The 26,174-nt window shown below is 34.2% G+C and overlaps 1 protein-coding gene across 1 annotated transcript in view; it reads right to left on the bottom strand.

Moving 5' to 3' along the window:
• The window catches only part of LOC110031187, a 165,971-nt gene that overhangs the window by 14,324 nt on the left and 125,473 nt on the right, over window positions 1-26,174 (bottom strand). Inside the window, exon 16 of the mRNA XM_020734272.1 lies at window positions 21,030-21,078. Coding sequence (XP_020589931.1) covers window positions 21,030-21,078 — 49 coding nt within the window. The remainder of the gene's footprint in view (window positions 1-21,029; window positions 21,079-26,174) is intronic.

Consider the following 26,174-nt stretch of genomic DNA (forward strand, 5'->3'; position numbering starts at 1 on the left):
ATAATGAAATCCTTAATATAAAGCCCCGACCCAAAAAGAAAGTCAGTAGCGGAGTCGCCATAAATTATCGTTCGCCAAATTGGAAATTGTCGGATGCCGGAATGGATATCCCGACACTCGATTTAATTTAATTTATATATATAATTTTAAAAAGTAATATTTTAAGTTTTGAAAATACAAGACCAGACCGATCTCATATCCTCAGTAGTTTAAATAAACGAATATAACCCGCCAGCAATGCATCCATCCCACAGGGGAGTGAAACTCAATTAAATAAACTAAAGACTTTATGACATCCGTTTAAGTCTGCGAAGAACCAATTGTTTATGTTGACCGACAAGTTTCTCCATTTATTAAATAGGGTTTATATTAAGTTGGGCTCTTGAAAGTTTCCCATAAAAGCAAGCCCTTATAGTTAATTACATCTTAGATACCCGAGGCCACCTAAGAAAACTCTCGATAATAATCAGGGGATATTATCTTCAAAAAGTTCAAGGGGATAAGACTTTTCGACTTTTCAAAAGATAAGACTTTTCAAAAGATCGAACAAAGAGGTGTGAAGGGGGAATGACTCAAATTTGAAACATTTTATTTCGGAATCTAAAGGAAGAAGAACTAAAAGAAGTCATAGATCATGAGGAGAACATCGGTGACTTCCCAAGCTATCCTATGATTTGGTTTTAATTTTGAGAATAAGAATTATTTAAATATTTCATCCTGCCAATTTATTAGGCTTATATTTATGCGAGATTGTCACACAAATAACCTAAAAGATATGAGAATTTAGGTCGTGAAAAACGACAACTTCAGAATTCTAAGATGAGTTAGGACTTAAATTGTATAGCAGAACTATGCAAATGCCTAACGATGAGTCGAGGATTTATGTCGCACTAGGCGGACAACCTCGAAATCCTATGGTTTATTGTTTAATTCTAAGAAGAATGTGTTGTTGTATATCCTCATGTTGTTATAGAAGGCTGCCCACAAAACTAGCTTCAGGCTCCTCGACGAAGTAGCAGTCCTAAAGTCTAAGGTTTAAAGGTTTAAATGACAAGTTTAAGTTCAATCATGGGGGGCGGGGTGGGGTTAAAGTTGATTAGAGCGACACCGGGTAGGATCCCACGGTTCCCTCGTTCCGGTATCACTATTTTCTTTTGAATTTACTTAGCTTAAATGAGTTGTGAAATCCATTGAAACTGGTGAGATCTCCTTAACAACCGTAGGTTACCTCCTCCGAAGAACTCCCGCAAATTCAAAGGTACGTTTTATGTTTAGTGACATTTCAAAGGATTTATGGTTACCTTTGAAACAATTTGTTTTAGATTTTGAAAATGTTGATTAATTTTTGAAAAACTATTTTGATTTTGCAAATAAAGTAAAGTGCACAACCAAACAGTTGTAATATTTTATAGTGTTGCAGTAAATAAAATGATAGAAATTAAATAAAATTGTAAAAGCGTATCAGTCATATTCTTGCTGCTCCCATTGAATGATTAGCTTTTGCAACATGTATATAATTTTGCAGGAAATTAAATAAATTGCAAGAGTAAAAAAGATGAAGGTGTATCAAATAGACTCCAAAATATGACTTATTGAGTCCCAAAAGATCTTATTGGATGATTTTAGAACAAAATATAGCAAGTTCAATTTGTCCTTCAAAATATACAAGAGATTCCAAAGTATTCGGGGAATGATTCTGAACCACATTAAAGATCTCTTGAAACATTTCGAGTTATTTTGAACTTATCATATTGTTTTATTAATCAACTCAATGTCGAATTAAAATTACCTCATTACTCAGCGAATCTTTACATTTTAATTATCCCGAGAAATGTAGGAAGTTATGAGATCTCCTTAACAACCGTAGGTTACCTCCTCCGAGGAACTCCCATAAATTCAAAGGTACGTTTTATGTTTAGTGACATTTCAAAGGATTTATGGTTACCTTTGAAACAATTTGTTTTAGATTTTGAAAATGTTGATTAATTTTTGAAAAACTATTTTGATTTTGCAAATAAAGTAAAGTGCACAACCAAACAGTTGTAATATTTTATAGTGAAAGTAAATTGTAGAAAGTAAAATGACAGAAATTAAATAATATTGTAAAAATGTACTTGTCATCTTCTTGACATCCTGCTGAAACGTTAGTTTTTGCAACATGTATATAATTTTGCAGGAAATTAAATAAATTGCAAGAGTAAAAAAATGTGTATCTAATAGACCCAAAACTATGACTTATTCAGTCTCAAAAGATCTTATTGGATGATTTTAGAACAAAATATAGCAAGTTCAATTTGTCCTTCAAAATATACAAGAGATTCCAAAGTATTCGGGGAATGATTCTGAACCACATTAAAGATCTCTTGAAACATTTCGAGTTATTTTGAACTTATCATATTGTTTTATTAATCAACTCAATGTCGAATTAAAATTACCTCATTACTCAGCGAACCTTTACATTTTAATTATCCCGAGAAATGTAGGAAGTTATATAGTCACTTAACATTTCACTTGATAGTTATATGAGTGGGTACCCCAAAGGGCAAGTTCAAAGTCATTAAGGATTTCAATGTCCAGAGTTAAAGTAGGCTATAAAGTGTTTATCAATTAATTAGGTCCATCTTTTCTAATAACAATTAAGACAATTCTTACATATCGAACCAAGTTCACTATCAGGCTATCTCAATTTCTATTTTCAAAGTAAATTTAAGATAATTAAATATTGAAATGGAATTTCAATTCTCATTAATATCACTTAGTATCTAATCACCGATTGGTGGACCTTAAATGAGTGAATTACTATCTTCATAGCTTGATCCCACACCTTAGGATCATCTTAATTAACTTATCTTCCAAATCATGACAATTATCAAGATTACAACTTTACTCTTATAATGAAAATGTGACAAATTAGTTTCTACCTTTTAACTCATTATATTCCAATTGCCTAAATCTTCTCAGTAAGATTCTAAAAAGTTTATTATGATCAATATTACTCATTTACCCTTTGATTAAGCTAAATTTAATTAAGACATTAAAATTCCAAAATTACCATTTTGTCCCTAGGGTTCTTCATCCTATAACTTATCAAATAAACTCAAGTGACTTACAAAATAAACTTAAAGAAAACTACAAGACAGAGAAATCTCGAAGGAAATAACAAGTGAAACATTAAAAAAAAAAATTGAAGTGGACAATAAGCATTCAAGCTCGGGTAAGCTCAGATTTAGGTATTCTGCAACATCGGTCTCCCGTATGTATAAAGCCCGACATTCAATTAGAAAGATTTCCTACAATAGTAACTTAGGAGGATACTCCTTAACCAACGTGAAATCCTAACCGGTATCACTCAAATCAACTTTAACCGCCTACAATATCAACTTAGGAGGGTACTCCTTAGCCCAGTATCGGTGATTGAGAAGTGGACAATCGAATTATTTTACTTAGCATGCATATAGGTTTCATGCATATAAGTAGTATAAAAAATTATAGTCAAAATGCTTTTGTAACTGACGTGTCTGTTCTTATCATATTACTTTATATAAAATATGATTGTCCACAAGTCGATCACGCCGCCGGGCTACGACCGCCAACAGCCTAAGAAAGCAAGGGTGTCACGCTTGTCTGGTGTAGGTGAATAATATTGTCATTCAATATTTCACGGGGTCTCTGAGTGGTGTCCCGATATCGTAGGATGGAACATTATTTCGCTCTACCACCGACTGCCTCTATCATCAAGACCCAACCTCAAAATGATTGTTTGATTGTTCATAAATAGCGACGACTATATATGTATGCTTATGTTTCGAACATGAGCACCTAAATCAAACCAAGAAGCAAAGAAAAAAAAGAAAAATGGAGTGAGAGAGACGAGGAACCAATCCACCTGAAATGGTGAAGAAATGGTGGATTGACCCTCAAAAATGCATCTTAAATGATGGAAAAAAGTCCCAAAAATGCGGCCCAACGATCCTTGAATCAACCCAAAATGGTAGCATTTCCTCCAATTTCGCAAATGAATCAACCCAAAATGTGTCCTTTCCAAACAGCATTTCAAACAAGTCGAAACAACAAGGAGTCCGAATCAATGCAATGATTACATACATCCCCACAACACTTACGCATTTACACACCCAAGCATAAACCCAAATGTTGCATTCACGTCATCCAAATCTTTCATAATCAATTCCAAACTTTTCTCAAATAATAGTTTGTGAGTCTTCAAACATTTCATGAATCCAATTCACATCAATTTTATGCTTCTCAAAACGAAATTCTAAAAACCTTCAAATTTCGCCAATCAAACAAAAGACATAATTTTTAGACGGTAACTTTCTAAACTCTAAAACCTTCATATCACATCAAAATGCCACCACTAAATCCTTAAAATTGTGTTTAAAACAATTCTCGATATCTAACGATATGGATTTGAAAAAAAAACTCGTTTGAAACTTCTTTCTAATGTCACAAAAGTGCACAAAATATGTCTAAAAAATAGCCTACAAAACAATGTTTAACACCTCCAATTAGTGAATAAACCAACATGCAAGATCGTCAAACCATAAAGCTTCACCCTCAAATTATCCTCTCAATTCAAGAGACCAAGCAAACAATTATTTGACAAGTGGGGAAAGAGGCATAAATATCAATAAGAATCAAGAATTATGCATATGTATACATCCATCTTAAGTGCTATATGTATAAATGCCTATAAAAATAAATAATTTTGCATATTTATATATCCACCTTAATTGTTATATGCATAAATGCCAATAAAAATAAAGAATACTTCATATGAACCATCCGACCCTCCTTGATCCATAAATCTGGCACGTCAAACAAATATATTAAGTGAAAAGAATCAAGTTGGCAAGTTTCAAAATTCCGTAGACAAAAGTGGCAACAATCTCAAATTTTATTCACGCAACTAGCACTTAAATTTGTTTTACATTTATGATTTCCAAATTTTCGTAGCATATATATAATAAAACACACAATTCCAACAGTCAGAAGTAAAATACGCATTTTTCATTCAGGCTTGGGGCCCTATGCAAGGTGCCATATATGTAAGCATTGAAAATTAATTGATAGATGTGTAAATATAAAATCTAAAATTTTATGTTTGAAACTAGTGTTAGAAATGTAAATATATGAGAATAACAAAAAAATCTATAAAACTTATATCCAAAGATCAGGTGTTATATAAGTGCAAGTGTTAAGATTTCAAAACTAGCAAACTTTCACTTCAAAATTTAGATATTACACATGTAGCAATTTTTGTATTACACATATACATACAAAATTTAAACACTATACATGTAAAAACATAATTAATTGAGAAAACTTACACACCTAAGCTTTCATATTAATGTATAAATGACATTTCAGTGTTTTAATCTCATACATAAAAAGATATATTTCACATTAAAAAGATAGAAGCACATCCTAAGAGGCATAAATGTGGAGAGACAAGTTTTATATGCATATCACATAAATCAAATGAATTCACGTATCTAACACCCAAACTTTCATTTATACATACATGTCATTCAATTCTCCATATATCCACATTTCCAATGCCCAAGTTTTACATTTATAACATCCAAATCTTTCATGGAATATCAATGCAGGTTATGTATATAAACATATAAAAAAGAACTGTGGTATATATGTAAATTTCCTCATTGGAGTGTTAAGACAAGAACTTCAACTCTTCTATAAGCTAATACAACTTAATTTCCTAAAGAAAGTCGGCTAAAAAACTCTCAAAAACCTCAAAATAAAAGAAAACAATTAATAAAGTAAGAACGTCACTTATATCAACCACAAAGCATCTAGATCTCCCTTGAATGAGAGCCACCAAACCACCCCTTGAAGAGGTTGATGATTTCAAAACATTCAATATGATACCAATAATATAATTAGACACATAGAAACCATTTTCTAGTACTTATAACCTAGGCTGGAATTTATTAAGCTAGTACAAGCAAGGCACGACACCTTGACTTTGCTCCCAGCGTACGCATAAAAAAAACAAATTTTGACCCTTCCCTTTTACGACATCAACATTATGTACATGAACAACATTGAGCTCAAATAAAGCTAATAAGAGAGAAAAAAAATGAGAATTAAAGGAGAGTAAAAGGAAAAGAGTCATCTTGCTAGTCGTTTCAAGCGAAGTTTCTAACTGTGGAGAATTCAACAAAATTTCGTCAACAACCCCAGACGCCCAAAAGAATCAAGAGATTCAGCAACCCACCGAAATTTCCTCCTCCAAAATACCAATAGTCAAACTTTCAACAACAAAAAATTTTCCCCCAAGAGGGGTTTATATAGCCAAGAAGGAGGAGAAGACTTCTCTTAAATTTACCTGTGGTGAACCGAACACAAGGGGCAATCGACCGGAATCACGACAAGAGCGACAGGGGGCATGCTAGGTTGGCGATGGGAACGACTAAGTCGGCGCCTAGGAAAAAGAGCGCCTAAGTAAGTCGGCGCCTGGGAAGGGGAGTTCGAGTGGGAGGAAGGCTTAGTTGGAGTTGCGCCCTGGAGGAATTACGAATGAGAGGGGCGGAGGCATGATCGAATTAGGGATTTAAGGATTTAGGATTTTCCTTTTTTTCACACTTTTTTATTTTAAGTTAATATTTTACCCAAATTTCGTCGATTCAGACACAATTAGACCCCGCACGAAATCATATAAAAATGAGTGTCTTTTCTAGGCAAAGTCGATGTTCTAGACGCGCCGAAGCAATCAGTTTTGTCATCTGATGTCGTTCGCACAACCTTATCGACTATCAGGTCAAAAACATATCAAATTTAATTTTCATCAAAATTTCGGCTCGCGATCGATCGCTACGAAAATTTACTTAAGTTTCAACAAAAAACGACGCCCATGATTTGAATTGTGGTATTCGAGCGTGTCGACCGTTCTAACTGCGAAGTTTAAGTGCACGAAGGTGCAAATTATGCCAAAGAAAATCCTAGGGCTTAAAGGTCCTATAGACACTCCTTTTGAGTTCTCTCATGTTAGTTTTAACCTTGTAAGTGCTAGAAGTCAATAACCACACGCAGAACTTCAAAAAAGTATAGAAACAATTTTGATTTCTAAAATGAGGTGAGTCATATTACTAAGGTTCTAAGATAATCACAAGGAGGATCCTAATTCTAGACCCTAAACCCTAAGAGGAAAACTAGACCTCACAAAAAATGAGGTCAACAAATGGACCTCTAATAGGTGTGGCGTGTAGTACAAGCACACTGCACGTATTGGCGTTGACTAAAGGGATCAACAAAACCAACACATACGTCTAAGCCAACATACTTAGAACAAAGCGTAAAATTGAATGACAGTTGTTTTCGCCGAGAAAATAACAAGTGAATATTCGATTGAAATCGATGATTCAGAACTCTCTCTGGGGATTAAAAGCTGGATTTCAAATTATCAAGTTTCGGGTGCTCTGACAAATGAGAATCAGAATTTGGGTACTAACCCCGAAATGAGAATTGAAATTCGGGTATCAATCCCGAAATGAGAATCGGAAGCCTTGTTCCATTTAAGGAGGCCTCACAGCGATCTCGAAGAATTGGGGAGAGAATCGGATGTCATACTCCATTTAAGGTGGTCTTAAAAACGATCTCAAAAGATATGAATAGGATGTCATACCCCATTTAAGGTGGTCTTAAACTTATCTCCGGGAAATTGAGTAGAAAATCGGATGTCATAATCCATTCAATATGATCTTAAAACCGATCTAAAAAAAGTGAGAATAGGATGTCATACCCCGTTTAAGGTGGTTTTAAACCTATCTCGAAGAAAATTGGGTAGAAGATCGGAAGCCATAATCCATTTGAGGTGATCTTAAAACCGATATCAAAAGATGAGAATAGAATGTCATACCCCATTTAAGGTGATCTTAAACCTATCTCGAAGAAAATTGAAAGAGAATCGGATGTCATAATCCATTCAAGGTAGTCTTATAAACCAATCTCAAAAGAAGAGAAGATGGTCTTAAAAATCGATCTCAAAAGATGAGCATAGGGTGTCATACCCCATTTAAGGCGGTCTTAAACCTATTTAGAAGAAAATTAGGTAGAGAATCGAATGTCATAATCCATTCAAGGTGGTCTTAAAATCGATCAAAAGATGAGAATTAGATGTCATACCACATTTAAGGTGGTCTTAAACCTATCTAGAATAAAATTGGGTAGAGAATCGAATGACATAATCTATTTAAGGTGGTCTTAAAGCCGATATCAAAAGATGGGAATAGGATTTCATACCCCATTTAAGGTGGTCTTAAACCTATCTCGAAGAAAATTGAGAGAGAATCGAATGTCATAATCCATTCAAGATAGTCGTAAAAATCGATCTCAAAAGATGAGAATAGAATGTCATATCCCATTTAAGGAGGTCTTAAACCTATCTCGAAGAAAATTAGGTACAGAATCAGATGTCATAATCTATTTAATCGATATCAAATAATAAGAATTGAATGTCATACCCCATTTAAAGTGGTCTTAAACTTATCTCGAAGAAAATTGGGTAGAGAATCAGATGTCAATCCGTTTAAGGTGGTCTTAAAACCGATCTGAAAAGATGAGAATAGAATGTCATACCCCATTTAAGGTGGTCTTAAACTTATCTCGAAAAAAATTAGGTAGAGAATCTGATGTCGTAATTCATTCAAGGTGGTCTTAAAACCGATCTCAAAAGATGAGAACATGATGTCATACCCAATTTAAGGTAGTCTTAAACCTATCTCGAAGGAAAATTAGGAATTCAGAATGTTGGCCCTAATCTCAAGAACACTGAAAATAGTGAAGAAAATTTGTGGTGTTGAGCCCATAGATATAAGGGATGTGAAGATTGGCTGTGGTGAGGAAAAATTTGTAGGATTTTGTGCAGAGTGTGAAACTCCGTGAGGGTTGTGACAAATTGGTGCAGACAAGGACACTCGTGTTGCAAAATCAGAGAGTGAGGAACCTCGAACTCGAGGAAAACAGACTCATTAAATTTATAATTTTATTTTCTTGTTGTCTTTATCACATTTAATTATCAAAGTATACTTTTCAAAATTTAATTTTCGTTGGTTGATTTATTTTTCAAAAACTTTATTCAAATTTTATTATCAAAATTTTGTCGTATTGTTCTTTGTTCGTTATATATTGGAACCAACGTATGGTTCTGCAGCTCTTCATAAATCGCACAAAATGACAATTTAACGAATTCATTAAAATCTGGAAGAAATTTCATTAATCTGCTTCATATATGCGCTACAAACTAAATACATGTTGAAGCGTCAAAAGAAAACATGTTGAATACATTTGAAGCATCATATGCTGAGTACATATCATATACTGAACACATCTGAGACATTTCATATCATATATGCTACTCTGACGTAGTACAAAAAGTGACAAAAACTGTCTATCTGTCCTCTATGGCGAACTCCTGATAAAGTTGACCTACTAAGTCACGCTTCAGGATAAGAATTCCTTTCACGTGTACTTAGAGCTGCAATCATCTCATAGCTCGTACGAGCGCAGCTCTTCCAACTCTGGATTCAGACGGAATCCATGCGGTATTTTACTATCATCCATTCTTCTTAATGTCACAGAAACTCTGTGGTGTCGTACTCCCGGGATGCAGTGTTTAGCTATATCTGCTCTATTTCTTATTAGAATTAGTAGTGAACCAACTGGCAGCGGAATCTCGACGGATCCTCTGAACTCTCCAGGGCCAACAATATTAATTTCTTTTCCAAACAGAATGTTACTCTTGCTCATGAATGACATTGCGCAGAAAGGCCTTACAAAATTATGGTTATCAATATGCGGAGAGATGCAGTCTCTTTCATCATAAATATTGATTATACAACTATTCAGAATGCAGTCTGCTGGTAGTATGCTCCATCTGACCATCCTTTTAATCATTTTTTTTATCTCAGAAGAGAGGATCCACCTCATCGTATCTTAAGATACCTGAGGGAATACTTGGGTGGTTCCCTAGCATGTCTTCGACAAAGTTGTAGCAACAACCACACTGAATGGTTATCATGCATTTCCCGTGCATCCATTTTCACGGCTCTGAGTAAGTTTTCTTCATTAATAGACCGACTAGACCTCGGTCTCTCAAGTCAAATACGCAGTCAAAAATTCTTATTTCATCATTTTCGGAGAAAACTCTTGTATATAACTTTATGCTTACGGCGGTTGGCATTACGGCATTGCGTTCTTCTGAGTGGCGCATACTCTTTCTTCATCCTAAATCTATGTTTACGGTGGTTGGCATTACGGCGTTGCGTTCTTCTGTGTGGCACATAGAGCTTTCTTATGTCAAGAGAAAAGACGTATGAAAGAAGCAGATAATACACTTAGCCCAATTCCTGAGGGAAAAATCTATGACCCATGCATGAGGGAGATTTCTACCAGTCCACCTGCTACAGAGGATGAGTCTAAGTTTGTTGCGGAGCAGACACAATTAAAAATTTCATATGAACTTTGTAAAGGTTGCCCGATGTGCAAAGTTGAAATTCCAACACAAGCATCAACAAGAGGAGCATTTGTGGAGTGCCCAAGATGCAATGTCCTTCATTTGGATCACTACAGTAGCTTTGAAAAATATACGTCCGCCAACACAAGGTGCCAGGAGATAGCGCACCCAAATATGGAGTCATATATTCCACTGCATACGAAGCCAAGTCAGACATATTTTCCCACAGACATTGAAATGAGGGAGCAACCCCGATGACCACAAAAGATTCCTACTGCAGAATTAGAAAGAATGAACAGACTTAAAAAAAGAGAATTTGAATTCTATAAAGAAATCCAAGAGAAATTTGTCAACATTTTGGAAGACCTAGAGCTATATACAATTTTCTCCGAAAATGATGAAAGAATAATTATTGACTGCGTATTTGACTAGAGAGACCGAGGTCGAGCCGGTTTATTAATAAAGAAAACTTACTCAGAGCCGTGGAAATGGATGCGCGGGAAAGGCAGGATAATCATTCAGTGTGGTTGATGCTACAACTTTGTCGAAGAAAGGCTAGGGAACCTCCCAGGTAACTTGAGATACGACGATGTGGATCATCTGCCTTCTAAGATAAAAAAAAATGATTAAAAGAATGATCAGGTGGAGCATGCTACTGGCAGACTGCATTTCGAATAGTTGCATAATCAATATTTATGATGAAGAAAACTGCATCTCTCCGCATATTGACAACCATGATTTTACAAGGCCCTTCTGCACAGTGTCCTTTATGAGCAAGTGTAATATTCTGTTTGGAAAAGAAATTGATATTGTTGGCCCTGGAGAATTCAAAGGATTCGCCGAGATTCCGTTGTTAGTGGGTTCAGTACTAATTCTAAAAAGATATAAAGCGGATCTAGCCAAGCACTGCATCCCGGGAGTACGACACCACAAAGTTTCTGTGACATTAAGAAGAATGGATGATAGTAAAATACAACATGGATTCCGTCCGAACCCAGAGTTGGAAGAGCTGCACTCATACAAGCTATGAGATGATTGCACCTCTAAGTACACGTGAAAGGAATTCTTATCCCGAAACGTGGCTTAGTATGTCAATTTGATCAGGAGTTTGCCATAGAGGACAGATAGACAGTTTTTGTCACTTTTTGCACTGCGTCAGAGTAGCAAATATAATATGAAATGTCTCAGATGTGTTCAGTATATGATATGTACCCAACATATGATGTTTCAAATGTATTCAGCATGTTATCTTTTGATATTTCAACATGTATTCAATTTGTAGTGCAAATCTGAAGCAGATTAATGAAATTTCTTCCAGATTTCAATGAATTTATTAAATTGTCTTTTTGTGCTATTGATAAAGAGCTACATAATCATACGTTGGTTTCAATTTATAACAAACAAAAAACAATACAACAATAATTTGATAATAAAATTTGAATAAAATTTTTTAAAAATAAATCAACCAACTAAAATTAAATTTTAAAAAGTATACTTTAATAATTAAATGTGAGAAAGACAACAAGAAAATAAAATTATAAATTTAATGAGTTTGTTTCTCTCGAGTTCGAGGTTCTTTACTCTCCGATTTCACAGCACGAGTGCCCTTGTCTGCACCAATTTGTCACAACACTCATAGAGTTTCATACTCTGCACAAAATCTTACAAATTTTTTCTCACCACTATCAATCTTCACATCCCCTATATCTATAGGCTCAATACCACAAATTCTCTACACTATTTTCACAGTGTTCTTGGGATCAAGGCCGACATTCTGATTCCCAATTTTCCTTCGAGATAGGTTTAAGACCACCTTAAATGGGTTATGGCATCCTGTTCTCATCTTTTGAGATTGGTTTTAAGACCACCTTAAATGGATTATGGCATCGGATTCCCTACCTAATTTTCCTTCGAGATAGGTTTAAGTCCACCTTAAATGGGGTATGGCATCCTATTCTCATATTTTGAGATCGGTTTTAAGACCAACTTGAATGGATTATTGCATCTGATTCTCTACCCAATTTTCCTTTGAGATAGGTTTAAGACCACCATAAATGAGGTATGACATCCTCTTCTCATCTTTTGAGATCGGTTTTAAGACCACCATAAATGAATTATGACATCTAATTCTCTACCCAATTTTCTTCGAGATAGGTTTAAGACTACCTTAAATGAGGTATGACATCCTATTCTCCTCCTTTAAGATCGGTTTTTAAGACCAACTTGAACAGATTATGCATCTGATTCTCTCCTAATTTTCTTCGAGGTAGGTTTAAGATCACCTTAAATGGGGTATGACATTATATTCTCATCTTTTGAGATCGGTTTTAAGACCACAATAAATGGATTATGACATCTGATTCTCTACCCAATTTTCTTCGAGTAGGTTTAAGACCACCTTAAACGGGGTATGACATCATATTCTTATCTTTTGAGATCGGTTTTAAGACCACCTTGAATGAATTATGGCATCCGATAAGTTTAAGACCACCTTAAATAGGGTATGACATCCTTTTTGCATCTTTTGAGATCGGTTTTAAGACCACCTTAAATGGAGTATGACATCTGATTCTCTCCCCAATTCCTTGAGATCGGTGTGAGGCCTCCTTAAATGGAACAAGGCTTCTGATTCTCATTTCGGGATGGATACTCGAATTTCAATTCTCATTTCGAGGTCAGTACCTAAATTCTGATTCTCATTTGTCGGAGCACCCAAAACTTGATAATTTGAAATCCACCTTCTAATCCCCAGCGAAAGTTCTAAATCCTCGATTTCGATCGTATATTCACTTACTAATTCCCCAGCAAAAACAACTGTCACTCAATTTTACGTTTTGTTCTAAGTATGTTAGCTTAGATATCTTTGTTGGTTTTGTTGATCTCTTCAGTCAAGGCCAATACGTGTCGTGTGCTTGTCCGACGCACCACATCTATTGGGGGTTCATTTGTTGACCTCATTTTTAGTGAGGTCTAGTTTTCCTCTTAGGGTTTAGGGTCTAGCCTCAGGATCCTCCCTGTGACTAGCTTAGAACCTTAGTAATGGGACCCACCTTATTTTAAAAATCCAAACTGCTTCTATACTCTTTTGGAGTTCCGTATGTGGTTATTTACCTCTAGCACTTAGAAGGTTGAAACTAACATGAGAGAACTCAAAAGGAGTCCCTATAGGACCTTTAAGCCTTAGGATTACCTTTGGCACAATTTGCACATTCGCGCGCACAAACTTCGTAGTTTGAATGGTCGACACGCTTGAATACCACAATGCACATCGCGTGCGTCGTTATTTGTTGAAACTTAAATAAATTTTTGCAGCGATCAATCGCGAGCCGAAATTTTGACGAAAATTAAATTTGACGCGTTTTTTACCCTATTGTCGATGAGGTTGTCAGAACGACCTCGGATGTCGAAACATACTCCGCCGGCGCGTCCAGAACATCGACTTTGAATAGGAAGGACACTCATTTTGATATGGTTCTGTGCGGGGTCAAATTGTGTCTGAATCCACGAAATTTGGGTAAAATATTAACTTAAAATAAAAAAGTACGAAAAAAAGGAAAATCCTAAATCCCTAATTCGCTCACGCCTCTCGCCCCTCTCATTTGCAATTCCTCCAAAGCGCGACTCCAACCGAGCCTCCCTCCCGACTGAACTCTCCCTTTCCTATGCGCCGACCTAGCAGCTCCCTTTCCTATGCGCCGACCTAGCAGCTCCCTTTCCTAGGCACCGCCCTAGTCTGCTCCCTGTCGCTCTTGTCGCGATTCTAGTCAATTGCCCCTTGTGTTCGGTTCACCACAGGTAAATTCAAGGGCAGTCTCCTCCTCTTGGCTATATAAACCCCTTTTAGGGGAAGATTTTCTATTGTTGAAAGTTTGGCTATTGGTATTTTAGAGGAGGAAAGTTTGGCTATTGGTTTGGTGGCTCTCACTCAAGGGAGATCTAGATATTTTGTGGCTGATATAAGTAAGGTTCTTACTTTGTTAATTGTTTTTTATTAATTTGAAGTTTTTGAGAGTTTTTTAGCTGCCTTTCTTTAGGAAATTAAGTTATATTGGTTTATAGAGGAGGTGAAGCACTTGTCTTAACACTCCAATAGAGAAATTTACATACATACCACATTATTTTTTTTATATGTATACATAACCTGCATTGATATGTCATAAGAGATTTGGATGCTATAAGGATGCTATATATGTAAATCTTGGGCATTTGTGCTGTGGATATATGGAGAATTGAATGACATGTATGTATAAATGAAAGTTTGGGTGTTAGATACGTGTATTCATATGATTTATGTAGTATGTATATAAAACTTGTCTCTCCACATTTATGCCGCTTAGGAGGTGCTTCCATCTTTTTAATGTGAAATATATCTTTTTATGCATGAGATTAAAACACTGAAATGTCATGTATATATTAATATGAAAACTTAGGTGTGCATGTTTTCTCAATTAATTATGTGTTTACATGTATAGTGTTTAAATTTTGTATGTGTATGTGCAGAATTTTTTAGAATCCCTGTATACTCACATATATAAAATGTAAAACAAATATATGTTTGTTATTCTTCATCATCCCTAAGTACCTACATGTGTAATATCTAAATTTTGAAGTGGAAGTTTACTAGTTTTGAAATCTTAACACTTGTACTATATACATCTGATTTTTGCATATTAGTTTTACAATTTTTTTTGTTATTCTCATATATTTGCATTTCTAGCACTTAGTTTCAAACATAAAATTTCAGATTTTATATTTACACCTCTATTAATTAATCTTCAATGCTTACATATATGTCACTTTGCCTAGGGTCACAAGCATAAATGAAAAATGCGTCTTTTACTTCAGACTGTTAAAATTGTGTATTTTTTTATATATATGCTATGAAAATTTTGAAATCATAAATGTAAAACAAATTTAAGTACTAGTTGCGTGAATAAAATATGAGATTGTTGCCATTTTTTTTTACGAAATTTTTAAACTTGCCAATTTGGTTCTTGTCACTTAATATATATGCGTGAAGTGTCAGATTTATGGATCAAGGAGGGTCAGATGGTTCATATACAGAATTCTTTATTTTTATTGGCATTTATGCATATAACACTTAAGGTGGATAGATACATATGCAAAATTCTTTATTTTTATAGGCATTTATGCATATAGCACTTAAGGTGGATATATATATATGCAGAATTCTTGATTCTTATTGGTATTTATATCTCTTTCCCCTCTTCACAAATAATTATTTGCTTAGTATCTTGAATTGAGAGGATGTTTTCAGGGTGGAGCTTTATGGTTTGTCGATCTTACATGTTGGTTTATTCACTAATTGGATGTGTTAAACATTGCATTTTGGGCTATTTTCGAGACATATTTGGTGTTCTTTTGCGATATTAGAAAGAAGTTTCAAACGAGTTTTTTTTTAAATCTGTATCGCTGGATATCGAGAATTGTTTTAAACATAATTTTGAGGTTTTAATGGTGGCATTTTGATGTGATATGAAAGATTTTGGAGCTTAGAAAGTTACCGTCTAAAAATTATATGCCTTTTGTTTGATTCGCAAAATTTGAAGGCTTTTAGAATTTAGTTTTGGGAAGCATAAAATTGATGTGAATTGGATTCATGAAAAGTTTGAAAACTCACAAACTATTATTTAGAAAAATTTTGGAATTGATTTATGAAAGATCTGGATGACGTGAATGCAAACATTTGGGTTTAGACTTGAGTGTGTAAATGCGTAAGTGTTGTGGGGCCACGTATGTAATCATTGCGTTGGTTCAAACTCTTTGCTGTTTCGACTTGCTTGAAATGCAGTTTGGAAATGATTCCATTTGGGTTGATTCGTTTGCAAAATTGGAAGAAATTATACTCTTTTGGGTTGATTCGTGGATGGTTGGGCCGCATTTTTTTGATTTTTCGTCGATCATTTTAGATGCGTTTTTGAGGGTCACTCCACCTTTTACTTCTTCGTCATTTCAGGTGGATTGGTCTCTCCTTTCTCTCACCTCATTTTTCTTCTTTTGTTCATTGCTTCTTGGCTTGATTTAGGTGCTTATCTCCCAAACATAAGCACACATATATAGTCGTCTCTTTATATGAATCATCAAGTAAGGTTATAAGTTGAACGGTTCATTCTGGGATTGGGTCTTGATGATAAATACATTCGGTGGTATAACAGAATAATATTTCATCCTACGACATCGGGACCCGACTCAATGACCCGGTGAAATGTAGGATGACAAATTTATTCACCGACACCAGACAAGCGGGGCACCTTTGCTTTCTTAAAGGCGTTTTGCGGTCCTAGCCCGACGGCGTGATCGACTTGTGGACAATCATATTTTATATAAAATACAATGATAGGAATAGACAAGTTAGTTACAAAAATATTTTGACTACAAAATTTGATACTACTTATATGCATGAAACCTATATGCATGCCAAAATATAAATTTTAAGTAATATAACTAGATTTTCCACTTGTCAATCACTGGTACTGGGCTAAGAGTACCCTCCTAAGTTGGTATTGTAGAAAACCCTTATAGTTGAATTTTGGGTTTTATATATACGGGTGACCGATGTTGCCTTCGGAGTCCCTCGAGACTACCTAAATCTGAGTCCACCCGAACCTGAATGCTTATAATTGTTTCACTTGTTATTTCCTTCGACATTTCCCTATGTCTTGTATTTTTCTTTAAAATTATTTTGTGAGTCACTTGAGTTTATTTGATAAGTTATAGAATTGAGAACCCAGGGGCAAAATGGTAATTTTGGAATTTTAATGTCTTAATTAAATTTTAAAATTAATCAAAGGGTAAATGAATCATATTGATCATAATAAATTTTTTGGACGATTGAAATATAATGAGTTAAAAGTTAGAAACCAATTTGTTACATTTTTATTATAAGAGTAAAGTTGTAATCTCGATAATTGTCATGATTTGAAAGATAATTTAATTAAGATAATCCTAAGGTGTTGGGATTAAGCTATGAAGATAGTAATTCACTCATTTAAGGCCCACAAATTAGTAAATATATACTAAGTCTGATATTAATGAGAATAGAAATTTCATTTCAATATTTAATTATCTTAAATTTATTTTGAAAATTGAAATTGAGAGGGTCTAATAGTGAACTAGGTTCGATATGTAATAATTGTCTTAATTGAGATTAGAAAAGATGACTTAATTAATTGATCAAAACTTTCAAACGTTTTATACCCACCTACTTTAACTCTGGGCATTGAAATCCTTAATGACTTTGAACTTGCCCTTTGGGGTACCCACTCATATAACTATCAAGTGAAATGTTAAGTGACTATTTAACTTCCTTTATTTCTTGGGATAATTAAAATGTCAAGGTTCGCTTAGTAATGAGATAATTTTAATTCGACCTTGTTATGATTAACAGAACAATATGATAAGTTCAAAATGAACTCGAAACGTTTCAAGAGATCTTTAAAACGGTTCAAAGTCATTCCACGAACACTTTGGAATCACTTGGATATTTTGAAGGACAAATTGAACTTGTTATATTTTGTTCTAAAATCATCCACTAAAATCATTCAAAACTCAATAAGTCATAGTTTGGGGACTGTTAGATACACATTCATCTACTCTTGCAATTTATTTAATTTCCTGCAAAATTATATACATGTTGCAAAAGCTAAGGTTTCAGCGGAAATGCCGAGAAGATGACAAGTACGCTTTTACAGTATAATTTAATTTCTGTCATTTTACTTTCTGCAATTTACTTTCACTGCAAAATATCATAACTGTTTGGTTGTGCACTTTATTTTATTTGCAAAATCAAAACTTTTAAAAAATTAATCAACATTTTCAAAATCTAAAACAAATTGTTTCAAAGGTAACCATAAATCCTTTGAAATGTCACTAAACATAAAACATCCTTTTGAATTTACGAGTTTCTCAAAGGAGGTAACCTACAGTTGCTAACGAGATCTCCTCGGTTTAAGTGGGTTTCACAACTCGTTTAAGCTAAGTAAATTCAAAAGAAAATAGTGATATTGGAACGAGGAAAACGTGAAATCCTAACCGGTGTCACTCAAATCAACTTTAACCCCCCTGATGATTGAACTTCAACTTATCATTTAAACCTTTAAACATTAGACTTTAGGACCGCTACTTCGTCGAGGAGCCTGGAGCTAGCTTTATGGGCAGCCTTCTACAACAACATGAGGATCTACAACAGCACATCCTTCTTATAATTAAACAACAGAACATAGGATTTCGAAATTGTCCGCCTAGTGCGACATAAATCTTCAACTCATCTTTAGACCTTTGTATAACGCTACTATACAATTTAAGCTCTAACTCGTCTTAGGATTCTGAGATTGTCGTTCGTCACGACCTAAATCCTTATATCTTTCAGGCTATTTGTGCGACCGTTTAGCATAAATGTAAGCCCTAACAAATAAAATTGGCAAGGTAGAATCTTTAAATAATTATTCTTCTCAAAATTGAAGCTGAACTATAGGATATATTGGGAAGTCGTCGAGATTCTCTTCAGGATCCATGACATCCCCCAACCTTAGGGCTAACTAAGAAAGAAAAGATAGAGGGTTTGAGGAGGTTATAACTTCGCGTTGGTTGCTCGTCGTCCTGCGAAGTCTGGGAAGAAGCTCTCCTCGCCGAGAGAGAAAACGTCCACACCTCTTCAAGCTACGATATCATTGTAACATCAGTTATCTAAGATGTAATTAACTATATGAGTTTGTCCTTATAGGAAACTTTTAAGAATCCATCTTAATATAAATCCTATTTAATTTTTCATTAAATAGAGGAACTTGTCGATCAACATAAGAAAATGATTTTTTACAGACTTAAATGGATGTCATAAAGTCTTTAGTTTATTTAATCGAGCATCACCGGTAAGTAGTGTATCTCTTATTTGGGATAGATGCATTGCTTGCAGTGTTAGGTTTGTTTATTTAAACTACTGAGGATATAAGATCGGTCTGATCTTGTAATTTCAAAACTTAAAATAATACTTTTCAAACTTATATATATAAATTAAATTAAACCGGGTGTCGGGATATGCATTCCGGCAACCAACAATTTCCAATTTGGCAACTAACAATTTCTGGCGACTCTGCTACGGACTTCCTTTATATATATATATATATATAGATAGATAAATAGATAGTCCTATAAGGAGAAATCCTATTATCATCTTTTTTTTTGCAAATATTGTTATAAAAAACTTTCAAATACGAAATCACATTGTTAAATATGAACTACAAACTACGATTTACTGGGCCTATATTTGTCGTTGGGCAATATCATAACCTACTAACAAGATCTACAATGTGATACTAAGCTAGGAGTATAGAGAGAGTTTCTAGATTTGATATAACAACAACACCAATGTCTTAATCCCACTACGTGGGGTTGGCTACATGAATCCTTTTTCATCATTGCGGCTTATTTAGTGTCATATTTTCATTTAGTTCTAATAAATTAAGATAATTTTTTATATAGTAAGCCCAAGTCTTCCTGGGTCTACCTCTGCCTTTCTTAACATAAGTCGAATCTAAAACATCTACTCTCCTAATCGGATCATCAGATGGTCGACGCTTAATGTGACCAAACCATCTAAGACAACTTTCTTTAATTTTATCCGTCAAAGGAGCTACACCAACCCTATCACGGATATATTCATTTCGCATTTTGTCTCTAAGAGTTTCTAGATTTGATGATTGACAAAAATATAAGAGCTAAGCATCCAAGACTTCGTGTAAGCAAAATCTCCCACTAATCATTAATTTACTAGTTTGAAGCAAGTTTTTTAGTGTTACAAAAGAGATTACTTAAAAATAAAAAATATATCAGATTTGATGAGGCGTATAATCAAAAGAGTAAAATACATTCAAACAATTAGCTAAGTCTATCACTAAATAAAATTGCTAGCGTGATGATTGAATTCATCAACTAATCCAGCAAAGACACCTATGCCCAATTTTCTGAGTTACTAGGCATGATTGAGCCTTGGACTGAGTATCTCCTAGCAAGCTCTTCATATCATATGATTTTACTATCTTTATCTTCCTTATCCTACCAGGATGTCTTATATAAGATTAACTGTACTCAAAATAGGCACTTGAGAAACTTGGATATACAGGATGTATATGAGGATTGAATTTCATAATATCATGATGATTTAAAGTTTCGTCAAATATGTGAGAAATTTTAAGGATAATCAAAAGACATACAGAAGCATTCTTAAAAATAAAATTACTACACATATTTTTCAATGATCTAAACCATCCAATATATGCAAAAGATAAATTAAATACCATATAATTTATTGTAAACCATTTGAGATTATATATCATATGTGTGTGTGTGCACGTGCGTGTGTACAAATGATAATGTTCCCTCTTAGGGAAAGATGAACAGTTCGTACTAGAATCTAAAGTGAGCCTCTAGACATCATAATGGCGAATACAAGTAGATTATGATATTTAAAATGCATTGAAGTCATGAAAACATCACAAAATAAAAAGATAATACATACAGGTGAAAAGCGCCCAAGCAATGTCACAAGTTCTTCGTCAATTCCAAGCCTGAAATAAAGATGAAAAAGTCAAATAAAAACTCAAAATGGCATATCTTCATGCAAGAATGGAGTCCTTCAGTGACATTCATATATATTATTATCAAAAGGCATTGTGATATACTAAACATTTGTCGAAACTAAAACCCTTACAATACAACATCAAACTTTCACCGTAATGACTTTAATACAAGTTATATGCACCCATTTAAGTAAAAGGAGAGCTTATTACAGTTCAAACAGTGCACCTACTTTTGCCATCGATGCAAATGCCAAATGAAATCTAAAGCCTGCCCGACATTTTCTGCAAATCTAAATATCTAAGATTTTTATCAGAACAATTTGAGCTTTTCAAAATATTCATGGAAGAAAAAGATGGAGAATACAAGAAATCCTTTAGGAATTAATCAATTTAATCATTTATTTATTTACTAGCTATACTATAAAAGCACCTACAACATACAACATTGTTGGAAAAATTGATAAATCTCAATCAAATGAATAATAAATATAATTATTATCATTTATAACAATAACTAAAACAAAAGTTTCTAGAAAAATATTTAATTGATTTCAAGTTGGTTGGTTGAAGTGGAGGAATGCTTCGGGCCTATTTTGTGATAGAAACATACTGCTTAGACTGAAAGGAAAATGCTATAAGATGGTGGTGAGACATATAATGCTCTATGGTCCATAATGTTGACCTTTAAAATAGAAGCACAAAACTAATTAAGTGTTGCCGAGATAAGATAAGTGTTGCCGAGATAAGTGTTGCCGAGATAAGAATGCTTAGGTGGATGGGTGGCTTTACACTTAGAGACAAAATGCAAAATGAATATATCTATAATAGGGTTGGTGTAGCTCAAGTGGCAGACAAAATTAGAGAGAGTCGTTTTTTAGATGGTTTGGTCAAATTAAACGTCGACCAAGTGATAATCTGCTTAGGAGAGTAGAAGTTTTAGATTCAATTTATGTTAAAAAAGACAGAGGTAAACCTAGAAAGACTTGGGCATATTGATAAAAAATAATCTTAATTTATTAGAATTAAATGAAAATATCACACTTAATAGGATGCACTAGAGAAAAATGATTCATGTAGCCGACCCCTGCTAATGGGATAAAGGCTTGTTGTTGTTGTTGTCGTCGTCGTCGTCGTAGTATTTAAAAATGCTTTGAAGTCCTACAAAATGTGAGTGAGGGCCTCTACCACCACGCCAAATGAAAATGAGGCCTTGCAAGGTTGGCCTCGATTCCCCCATGTTATAAAGCAATTCATGAACCTATTGTCAACCATGTGAGTTCAAAAAGACAAAAAGAAAAAAAAAAACTATGGGGCTAAGCCTCAATGCATAGATTTTCTAAAAAGAGATCATCTATAGAAGATTCCAAATCTAGACCAATAAACCAAAAAAAAAAAAACTCGAGGATCCCAACAGGGGGAGCTAGAGGGGACAATTCATATTCAATTTTTGCTTTGTTTGAAGCGTCAAAATGATGCTATGTCTGCATAACCATGCTCATGTTTGTGGGCCCATAAAGCAAAACTATAAAAAAAGATCTGCATAGGAATAGGGTTGATTGGGTTTAATAGAAATTGTGGGTCAATTACACAAAGTGGTCAAAAGAGGTCCGCACCAGCACGACCGACACTAACCAAGGTCAACAGAAGTTGACAGAGTTCATTAGAGCTTATTAGGGTTAGTCAAGATTGACATGAGTCAGGTAGGTTCATACTTTTTGCCCGGTTGTATTGTTTTTACACTAAGAGAATTCATAATACATCTAGGACTCATTAACAAGATCTCATTAGCGTCGATGTGGGGCATACTCTGAAGTCAACAAATTGAGGTTGCCAAGCAAGATGATTATGTTTAATTAGGTCAACCAATAAATCCACATGGGTTGGGATTGTTCAACTAAAACTCCATGGGTCAACCAAGAGTATAATAACTCAAATAAAATCATCATAGGCCAACATGGTGACATCATCAAGATGGTGCCAATTCTATTGAGATACCAAATTTAAGAAAGGTGTCCAAAAAAAATTTAAACAAAAATTAAAAATAGCAGAGGGTCCACTAATTTAGGAATACGTTAAGCCATGCATAATTACCTTAATTCAATCAATAGGCACTAACGTGTGATCCATCAGGCTAGGTAGGATCGTAGTAAAGGATCAATTGAATTCTAGGAATTTCTTAGAGATAACTGTTACTATATAAAACCTAAGATCATTCACTATCATCAAGACAATACAAGCTACAACACATTCAAGAGCAGCCAATTGTAATACCTAAGACGAAATTATAACATTAATAATGAAAAAAGGTTGCTAACACAAGATTACACTCGTAATTTAGAACATGAATGAATGAAGAAAAATCAAACCAATAGCCCAAATACACCATTTACCCTTACAGTTTGAAAAAGATCCACAAACTGCCCAAAATTTTCATAATCATGGAAAGGAGTATATAAATAAAACCATGTGATTTATAGCCCTGTGATCAAATGCCTCAAAATCCACAATCTAAATTCCCCTTAAAAATTTAGCACTTAAAGCTAAATAATAATCACCTTCTGAACGAAGAACATTTAGGAGAAATTTACCTTAAAATACATGCATAAGTAGATACCTTAAATTGATTGTATAAAGCTTATAACTGATTGAATTGTTCTTTTGAAAAAGAAACACACTCGGCTTGTTCTCCAAAATAATCGACTAAAATCCTCAATTAGATTTACCATATTTTCTTAATTTTCAGTTCATTTGTTTCTCGTTAATCTTCTATAGGTTCCTTGAGTGCGATCAAATTTTTAAGTTCAAATCAAATCAAAAAGCTGTGTCATCTTTTTGACATCAAAATACATTGGGTAAATTATATCCTAGATCTTCATTGAAGTTTTATAAAAAAAGGTGTGTTGAGTTGATTTTATGCTCCATCAAATTTATCACTAATCCATTTCCAAGAAATTCTCAAATTTCAGAGTTCTACTTCATTCAACCTAAATTGAATTTATGTTGAGTAATTTGATGGAATGATGTTTATTGATTAATGGAGTAAATAATAAAGTTGGCAAGGGGAATATGAAGAAACTTCTAAGTTGGCACGGGGAATAGGAATAAACTTCCAAGGAATTCATAGATATCACATCAATCATGGCAATTTTAGCTATAAAGAAGAAATGGGATTTCGACTCTAACACCAAGGAAAGTTAGAAGAAATGGGATTTCGACTCTAACACCAAGGAAACACCAAGGAAAGTGAGAATAAGAAGTACCTTTCATTGAATTGTATTATTCATAAGCGATATACAACAATGGTAATTAACAAAGAAGACTTAAATCTAAGAGAATCATAATTAAAACCTATCAAAATAGAAAAGACAATACTTATAAATAAAAGAACATCGTAATTTAAATGCCATAGAGCAAGAAATTTAATCTCAAGTTTTCTAAAATGAGCATTGAGAAAGCAAAAAAAAAAAAAAAACAAAAAAAAAAAAAAAAACCATGTCAAAGATAAGTTTAATTTATTAAAATATGGACTAACAATTATTAAGAATAGTGCTTGAATGACCACTTAAAATTTTTTAAATATAGTAAGACTATATAAGGAATCAACAATGGGTCACATTATTTCGCACTGCTTACCAAAATGTTACAAAGAATATTCAAAATGAAGCGTTTTAGCAAACCTTTTGCATATGAAATTTTTTAATCACTGAGACATTGAGAAAACTCAAATTTTAGAATAATGTAAATATTTTCTAGGAGATAGATGAATTAAAGTTAATGGACAAAATAGGTGACAAATTAATAAGAAATTTCACTGAGCGTGAACATGTGATATTAATAATAATTGGTCAATCAAGAAAGAAGATAAAGAGAAAGCCAGATGTGATAATTTAATTACCTTAAATCTATTATAAAAAATGAGGATATATACAAAAAAGAAAACATTAAATTAAGGCTAGGACCATAAAATAGAAAAGCATCCCTAATGTATTGTTATGAGAAAATATGAAACTTAGAAATAAATTTTATAAAAATGGAATTAGTTGGGCAATGTTCCATGGAACGAGTGTTAAGTAATTGAATGCTAAATTTAACGTGGAAAAAATTAATAGGTTAATATGGTTGTATGAAAATAATGAGGAAACAAGACAACACTAGTGGCCCAAAGAGAAAAGTTTATCCATGTATTTGCCTATGCACACATACTATAGCCCAACCACATAAAAATTGGATCACAATTAGGCCCAGGAAAATAAACCATGCCAAAAATGATTAACACAACTAAATTATAATCCTCCAACGGAAGGTGTAGCAACCCTATCAAAGAAAGAAAAGACTAATGAAAAGAAGGGCTGATAACACTGCAAAACAAATCATGTTAAGGTTTGTGAATGAATGTTTGATATATGTTATACTATATACTATATGCGCTATATGCAATACTAAGCTTTATACACTTTCATTATCAATTGATAGGAAATATGTTTTTTATTCTCATAAAAAAGATATCATAGATCATTCCTGCTTATTGATATCCTCTATGTGAGTGCGAGTCCCTGCGTGCATGCATGTGTATGCTTATGCTCGTGGGTGCATTGTGTGAGCCTGGGTGTGTGCATGGGTGTGAATGCGAGTGTGGGAGTGTATGTGCTCATGCATGCATGCAAGAATTCTATGCATGTGTCTTTGTGTGTGTTGACCTCATTTTTTCGTGAGGTCTAGTATTCCTCGTAGGAGTTAGGATCTTAGGATCTAGGATTTAGGATCTAGCCTTAGGGGTCTCCCTTCGACTATCTTAGAACCTTAGAAGTGGGACCTGTCTCGTTTTAGTTCGACCCGCTTCCGTCCCCTTTTGGAGTTTCGCGTGTGTGGTATCAACTTCTAGCACTTAGAAGGACGAAACCAACATGAGAAAACCCAAAAGGGATTCCCTATAGGACCTTCCTGAGCCTTAGGATGGCCTTTTGCACAATTCCCACTCCCGCGCACAAGCTTCGCAATTCGGAGAGTCGATACGTCCGATCGCCGCAATTCGCATTGCCTGCATTGTTACTTGTCGAATGCTCAATTAAACTTTTTGGGACGAT

This window comes from Phalaenopsis equestris, unplaced genomic scaffold, assembly GCF_001263595.1.
Source record: "Phalaenopsis equestris unplaced genomic scaffold, ASM126359v1 Scaffold000787, whole genome shotgun sequence".
NCBI classification, from domain to species: domain Eukaryota; kingdom Viridiplantae; phylum Streptophyta; class Magnoliopsida; order Asparagales; family Orchidaceae; genus Phalaenopsis; species Phalaenopsis equestris.